The 8802-nt window shown below is 40.0% G+C and overlaps 1 protein-coding gene across 1 annotated transcript; it reads left to right on the plus strand.

Moving 5' to 3' along the window:
- Nucleotides 1-6984: 6984 nt before the first annotated feature.
- Nucleotides 6985-8487, plus strand: MKRN3 (makorin ring finger protein 3; the record flags this gene model as incomplete). The annotated part of the gene is made up of 1 exon (XM_079700584.1): nt 6985-8487. One exon carries the CDS (start codon nt 6985-6987, stop codon nt 8485-8487), a length of 1503 nt encoding a protein of 500 aa, XP_079556710.1.
- Nucleotides 8488-8802: the final 315 nt, after the last annotated feature.

Here is an 8802-nt window from a genome sequence, read left to right on the forward strand (position 1 = left end):
AGAATGGGTATAAATTTATTTTACTCATAAAACACTTTTAAATGCAGCTTGCAATTAGTGTTCTGAGAAACACCCTGTGTGTGTGTGTGTGTGTGTGTGTGTGTGTGTATAAATCAGCTCTTTCATTTTATTTGTTTTTTATTGATATATGCACGACTTAAACCATTATACTAGTTACAGGTGTACAATCAAATGATTTGATATTTGTATATGCTGTGAAATGATCACCACTATGAGTCTAGTTACAACATCCATCACCACACAGTTACAATGTTTTTTCTTGTGATGAGAACTTTTAAGATCTACTCTCTAAGTGACTTTCAATACACAATACAGTATTATTAGCTACAGTCACCATGCTGTACATTACATCCCCAGGACTTATTTATTTTAGAACTGGAAGTTTGTACATTTTGGCCACTTTCACCCATTTCACCCAGCCCCATCCCTGCCTCTGGCAACCACTAATCTGTTTTCTACATTCATAAGTTTGTTGTTTTTCAATTGATTTTCAAATATTGACATTATCTTACATCATGAGAACTAGCCCTTTTTTGTTTTGTTATGTATTACCCTTTTATAGATCATTGGACTTCATTTTTCAATTTTCCTGAAATTTGCATCAACGTTTATGAGCACCATGTGTCTGTAATGATCCTTCTTACATACTTAATAGAGCTTATTGTGAATCTATCTGGGCCTGGAGTTTTCTTTTTAAGAAGGTTTTTATTTATAATTAATTTCTTTTAAAAGCTAGAAGGCTATTTATATTTCCCATTTACTTCCATTTTATTTATGATAATTTGTATTTTCTAGGAAGTTAAACATTTCAACTACATTTTTATATTGAATGGCCTAATGCTGTTCATAGTACATTCTTATGATCGCCTTAAAATGTATATGAACAATGGGGATATCATGGTTTTTCATTCTTGATATTGGTTAGCTGAGAAATCTCCATTTTATTTTTTCAGTGAAACATACGAGAGGTTTATCTGAATTATTAATCCTATTACAGAACGAGCCTCTGGCTATTCTACTTGTTATATGTTTGCTTTCTTTTATTAATTTCTGTTCTTGTTTTTGTTATTTCCTTCCACATATATTCTTTTGGCTAAATTTGTTGTCAATTTTGTAATGTAATGTACATTTGTAATTACCCGAATTTAGTGATTGTATCAGAAATAATATGACTTTCTCACTTTCTAATATATTCATTTCAAGCTATAAAATTTTCTGCAAGCATTGCTTTCCACCCAGCACACAAACTTTTATATAAGCAGACTCATTATTAATCAAAGCATAATATTTTCTGACTGCTTTTTTGATTTTTTTTCATTGACCTGTGGGTGATTTAGAAATATACTTATTAATATCCCGACCTATAAATTACTTTTCTAACTTTTTAAAATTGATTTCTGGCTCAATTTCAGTCTGGGGTCGGAGAATATACTCTGAGTTATTTCAATCCTTTGAAATTACTAGACATTTTTTAGGCCCAATATGTAAATTGTAATAAGTGTCTGGTGTGCAGTTTTCACGGACTAGATTTGGTGAATGTAGTGTTTTTATACACATCAATTAGATCAGCAGTATTAATAGCGTATCACAATCTATCACCTTGCTCTGTTTTCCCCCCTTTGCTTATTCAATCAATTACATCCACGCCCTCTAGCGGCCAGAAATATTAATGCACTTTATAACGTTCCTTGTGGGAAACCAACATTTATCCGGTCAGTCGGGCGTGATTGCTCACAATTCTCTTTAATAATTGCCTAAACGTTTTGGAGGAGGAAAGAAACAGGGCAAAGAACATGGAAAACTATATGAGTACTTTTATGTCTTAAAATATAAAAATCACTCTTTCTTCAAGGAACGAAGATTTAGATTAATTCTGTCATTTTTTCCCTGTGGCCACAGCATTCAGGTCTTAGTGTACACCTGGCATAGCATCTATGTCCTCTTCTAAAGGGGAAGAGACAGTAGGACTCCAACATCATCACGTGACATTCTACTCCCATCTCTGTTCATCTTTCTTTTCCTACCACCTGGAAGCAAAGTTTCTTCCTTCCTTATGAATATATTTAAGGCTATACATTGTGCCTCTATGCATGGCTGTAGGTGCATCCTAAGTGTTTTCATAAGTCATATTTTCATTGTCAGTTGAAATATTTTTCATTTTCTTTGTGATTTCTTCTATAACTCATAGGTGATTTAGGTTATTTAATGCTCCTTGAACTCTCACCATATTAGCTATTTTCTAAGTCTTTCAAGCATTTACTTTTCATATTTATCCAGTTTCTATCATGGTTCTGCATGGAGCTATCAGCCTTATAAAAACTATTTGATCTGGGCTATGGCTAGAAATTAAAATTTAAGTATGTTTTAGGTCTGTAAAATAAATGAATATGAATAAATTCTGTTAACCACACTACACTATACACATAGCTGAATTCTTGGCACTTATAGAAAAGCTTTCAGAATATTTCTTGAAATTTTCTGTTTGATTACAATATAGATAGTTATGTATAATTTTCATAATCAGAGTTTTTGTGATACTATATTTGAATGGCTTTAAGATAATTTATACCTTTTTATATCCATATTAAAATATGGAATTAGAAAGACATCTTTGAGTATATTTCTCTTTATCAAGTTTTTCACTCATGGTGACTAGATTTTTCAAAACAGCCTACCCTCTCCTAGGATAAGCCTAGAGGACTCCTGTCCCATGCAGACACCCATGCAATTACAAGTGATGTGGGAACAAAAAGTGCTGCACAAAGGTACCTAAAACTGATCTTCTCTTCGTGATAATTAATTAATTGTGCCTGGTTTCAAAGCCCAACTTGTTATTTACAGCTTTCTTGAGGTATAATTGATATACAAAAAACTGCACATAATTAATGTATGGAATTTGGTGAGTTTGGACTTCTGGAGTTGGAGAAAACTGCCTCTGTAAATTTCAAAATAAAAATCAGTTTTTCCATCAGTATAAGAAAATAAGTACTTATTCCCTACCTCTTATGTGCCAGGAACTTGCAGGGATCCTATAGACATATTACTGCTGTATCCAGGCAGCAGAAAATGGAGCTTGACACGGTCACTCTAGTCACAGTGATTCTAAAATACAAAAGAATTTTATCTCAAAGATTGTCCTTGTAACAGGCACTGTTCCAATAATTTTATAATAATTATTTCATTTATTGCAACAAACCTGTGAGCTGATCGCTCTTATTATTGGTGATAGCTCTTGTTGTTTGCCAGATAAGATAAAAGAGTGATTAATTTGCCCAAGATGAATTCCTCAGAGAGCAGTGCATCCTGGATTTGAACCCCTGATGCCTTATTCTAGACAGTTGCTTTTAATCCCCCCCCCCCACAGTAATGCCTAAATGTCAGACCTGAAGTAGGTGTGTGTGCTGGAGGAAACTGCTTGGAGACAAATGTGTATCCTTTAAATATGGACACATGAGCCACATGGGGCTGGGCCCAGCAGGCCTGAGATGTTTAGAATAAAAGACTGTGGGGGTCTCCGGTTCTTTTCCACCCATGGCCATAGTCCACCTGAGAACTAGTCTCCTGCCTGTCAGGCTTTTGTTACACTGCCTAGACTGTGTCTCAGCTCTGTCAGACACCTCCCCCTTGTCATCTGTTCCCTGGTGACCAGGTGCTCAGCCCAGCCTGCTCAGGTGGAACACTACTTCCCTTTGTTCCCCTTGGACACCCCAATGCTGACCATCCAGATCTCCTGCTGCCCTGAACACCACTGTGTACACAAATTGGTCTCAGCCGGGTCCCAGACCTGGAGGCCCTCAATGGTTTTTTGGGAAAAGAGGGCTCAGCTGAGCCAAATAACTGGAGACAGGATCAGATGTGTATTCTCAGAGACTGTGTGAAAGCAACATCAGTGCTCACATTTAAAAAAAAAAATCAGGATAAGATTTTGAAGTATGATGGTAAGAGAAAATTCTCTGAGGATAGAGATTTGACTGGGATGGAAAATATTTGATTATTTCTCTCAAGACACATTGCCTAATATTTCCAGGTATTCAATCTCAGATGATATTTAAAATCAAGGGGTACAATTTTAGTTTCTAATAGTGAACATGGAATATGTCATTGTAAAACGAGATGTGCTTCACTGTGAGATGGCAGGACACAAACATGATTGGGAGCCACACAGGGGGGGATCTGAAAGTAAATATGGTCCCATGCCAACTGCATAGCTGGGTAGGTTAGAAAATATTATTTTTCTCCATTTCTTCATGTTTGAGGAGAAGGATGGTCAGATACTATTTGGAATTTTGCTGTCCAACAGTAGCTACTACTCAGCCACATTTCAAGCGCTCAAGAGCCATGTGAGCTAATGACTACTGTGCAGGACAACACATAAAAAATCATCATGGAACATCCTATCTGGTGGTGCTGGTCTATGAAAAGTCAATCAAATTAATTTAGACATGGTGTTGAGAACATACTACCCTTAAACAAATAATAGATTTATATTCTGGATTTTTACGTTTGTGAATTTGTGGAGAGCCTGGTATATAACCCCAATATCTGTTTCAAGCCATTTTCTGTAAAAATTTGGGGGGCTGTCAAAGGAATATTCATTAAGCAATGAATTTAGAGGAGAAAAAAGAATGCAAGTGAGCCAAATTTTGAAAGAATTGGCATCCTAAATACAAAACTCAATATAAAGGAGGAAAATATAACATCACCAAGACTTCCTACATTCGCAGTGGAAAACAGCAACATTCTCTCATGATTTATCAAATGAGGAAAAGTTTACCTTCTGAAAATACTGAGCCTTCTACTACATGATCAGAATAAACCTCAATTTCTTTAGGTTTTCAGAAATAAAATGATTTTAATTTTTTAGAACTTTAATTCCAAGGATAGTTAACTTTTAATGTTATAAATGTTATGAATTCTAAATGTCTATGTATCATTGATTGTATACATGTATATATACATATAAATATCAAATGATTTTGTGTATTGCACTACCATTCATTGTCTTTTCTAAATGTGTTTAAGTCTAATAGTTTATCAGTAAATTATTCTTATTTTTCTGCTGTCTTCCATTAATAATTCCTTTGCGATTTTAACGTCTTTTATTTCTTTGTTTGCCTTATTGTACTGGCTAGGACTTGCAATAACACATATAGACCTTTTTGCCTTTCTATTTATTTCAGATGGAAAACCTTAAAAGCTTTCATTTATGGAATTGTTTTTAATTACAGATTTAATTTATCTAACAGATCAATACTTATGTTCTTTATTTCTGGTCCTCTCATTTTTATTAATAAATATGTTTTTAGAAATATGACCACTTCACACAAATTTTCAAATTTAATGGCCTAACCTTGTATCTGATATCCTCACATGATTTTTAATATCTGTTATTAATGTAGTGATACCACTTTTTAAATTTCTGATCTTGGTTATTTGAGCCTTCTTCATTTTTTCTTGATAAATTTCACGAGAAATTTATCAGGTTCAATAATCATTTCAAAGGATTTTGATTAATTCCCCCTACTTCATGTTTGTTTTTCTTTAATTTCTTATCTCTATTATTTACTTCATTGTAACTTATCTGCTATATTCATACTTTCTTCCATTTTAAAATATAAATTTGGACCATAAAATTCCCTCTAAGAAACTTGTTTAAGCAAACAAAATCCAATAATATATAAAATGATAATAAATCATACCAGAAAGCTTTATTCTTGGAAAAAAATGGTAAGTTAAACATTTGAAAAATCTGTCAGTGCAAATAACCGCAATAACACAATAAAGAGAAAATAACGTGATCAGCTCTTAAGAAATGCAGAAAACTACATGATAAAATTCAGTATACATCCACAAGTACTCCTTATATTTAGGAAAATATTTTTTTTACTAATCTATTAAAATATATCTGCAAAATGACAGCTCAGGCGTGGAAATTAAAAAGCACCACTCATGGGCAGAAGGGTAGAGAATATACTGTGAAAGGCTGGCCCAGCACAATACCGTACAAAACTGGGTGAAAGAAAGAAAGGGAAACAAAGAGCCACCGTGAGTTAACCAGCAAGAGAAAATAAAAGCCAAAGGGGACACAAAGGGGACAGTGGCTTATTAGGCCAGCATCAGGACCAATGAAGTCTGCAGCTTCTGCACAGTGGGAGGGGAGCCCTGCAATCCACAATAACCTAAGACAGCTATAAGGCGCTAAAGTGGCCTCAGATCAGAACCCTGCTCATGCCTCACTGGCGAAAAGCCTTTCCAACCTAAGCCCATAAGAATTTCCAGAAAACAAAGAGCAGAAGAAATCAGGTCTTGTCAACACAACTAAATAAATAAGGCTTTCAGCAGTGACAGTCAAGAAACCCAGAAATAAAAATAATTTTAAAAATAAGACCCACAGACATAAAACGGAGTGAACAGACAAAGCCTTTATAAAAGTCATGTGTGAGATGGCTCAGAAATAAGATGAACTTTACACGGGAGCAATAAAAAAACACGAGGATTATGATGCTTTCAATAGACACTATGAAAAAGCAACGAAATCAATGCGTGTGAAAGAACACTGGAACAGATTGCATTAAAAACCTCAAAGCGCTGTGATTCCTTCGCTCGGAAGAGCCGCGGGATGGCGAGGTGCCGAGCGCAGCAGAGCAAAGGCAGCGCCGGAGCCGAGAGCGGGCAGCGTTGCCGGCTGCGAACACAGGAGGAAGCCGGTCACCATTTCTGCCGGACCAACCGTGCACCGACCCGGTGGAGGACTGACGTTGTTCCTACAGGAAGTGTCCGCCGCGCCTGCTCAGAAAAGGAAGTAGGAACACTGGCACAGGAAGCAGGGAGCGGGGGAAAGGGAAAAAAGATGCACAACTTCTAGGGAGGAGCCCACGAGCTGGCGCCTGGCCTCCGGGCCTCAAGCCCGAAAGGAAGAGATACCAGGGAAGTTCCGGCACCATTTAGGGGCGAAGAAATGCCATGGAAGAGCCTGCAGCTCCCACAGAACCCCACGAGGCAGCTGGGGCCTCTGGGGGTGCCGAGGCAGCGGGGGAGGGCGTCCCCCGGCCCAGCGTCCCGGTGCGCCCAGCCTCCCGGTGGTCTTCGGCTCCAGGCCCGGCCCCCTTCCGCCCGTCACGTCTGAGGCCCGCCCAGGCCTCATGGGGAGGGGCTAGGCCCAGATGGCTGCAAGGCCGGAGCAGCGGCAGCTGGACAAAGCAAGTCGTCTGCAGGTATTATCTGCATGGGCTGTGCAAGGAGGGGGAGAACTGCCGATACTCCCACGACCTCTCGGGCCGGCAGGTGGCCAGCGAAGGCCACGGTTTGTTGCCCCAGGCCTCTGCAGACAGCGGCCCCAGCACGGCTGCGCACATGGAGCCCCTGCCTCAGGAAGTGGCGGAAGCCCCCCCTGCTGCGTCCTCACGCTCCTTGCCTCTGATTGGCTCGGCTGCTGAAAGGGGTTTCTTTGAAGCTAAGACAGACAATGCAGGCCTTGAAGCTGCCGGAGGAGCAGGTGCAGAAGGCTGGGAGGGTGCCGTTGAGTTTGTTCCCGGGCAACCCTACCGGGGCCGCATGGCCCCTTCTGTCTCCGGGGCTCCTCTGCAGAGCTCGGTGACTGAGAGGGAGCAGATTGCCTTGGGCATGGGGAAGCAGCTTTGCCGCGATGCTATGGTGGGGCAGTGCTTTCGTGGGCAGAGATGTATCTATCTCCACGGAGATATATGTGATATGTGTGGGCTGCAGGTCTTGCACCCTGTGGACGGTGCCCAGAGGGCAGACCATGTAAAGGCCTGCATTGAAGCACACGAGAAGAATATGGAGCTCTCGTTTGCTGTGCAGCGCAGTGCGGACAAAGTGTGTGGCATCTGCATGGAGGTTGTCTATGAGAAAGCCAACCGGAATGATTGCCGCTTTGGCATTCTCTCCAGCTGCAACCACACCTACTGTCTTAAGTGTATCCGTAGGTGGAGGAGTGCCAGACAGTTTGGGAGCAGGGTCGTCAAGTCCTGCCCGCAGTGCAGGGTCATCTCCACCTTTGTCATTCCCAGTGAATTCTGGGTGGAGGAGGAGGAAGAGAAGCAGAAACTTATTCAGCAGTACTTGGAGGCAATGAGCCACAAGACCTGCAGATATTTTGCTCGAGGCAGGGTCTGCCCATTTGGAGAGAACTGTTTTTACAGACATGCGTTCCCTGAGGGCCAGGGAGAGGAGCCTCAGAGGCAGGGTGCTGAGGCGTCCAGTACTTGCCGTGGTCAACGTTTCGAGCCTCTGCAGGTGGGAGAGGGCAGCATGCCCTTTAAAAGCAGTAAAAAAGAGCTTGTCATGCTTTGGCTGGCCAATCTGTTGTGTAAGTGTTTTATTTCACTGGGAGCTAGTGAGCTCCCCTTCACAGAGGCCCTATGGGACTTGCGTCATTGTGAGCTGGAAGAATATTTCAATTTGAATCTGTGGCATTATGCTGTGGCATGTTGTCTGGTGTGCTGAAGCTCTGTCATCTGCTCTTGCCTGTGTTTTGTTTATAGACACATCTGTCACTTACAGGGGCTGCGGAAACCATTTGTATAGAGCATCCATCACTGTTTTCTTGCCCATTCCCATTTCTTGCTCCCCAGGATTATGGTGTTTCACTGTGTTAAAAAGTAACAAAACGTCCTTAAAGTTACTGTTTGGAGAAATTAATATGACTGTCAGTTTATGGTTTATTTTGTCATCTCTGTTTTCAACAGGATTGACTCAGTTCTAGTCTAGTGTTTACAGAATTTCCACACTCATTTTGAAGCCCCTCAAGAATAAATGTGA

The sequence above is a fragment of the Hyperoodon ampullatus genome, assembly GCF_949752795.1.
Source record: "Hyperoodon ampullatus genome assembly, chromosome: 3".
Taxonomy (NCBI): Eukaryota; Metazoa; Chordata; class Mammalia; order Artiodactyla; family Ziphiidae; genus Hyperoodon; species Hyperoodon ampullatus.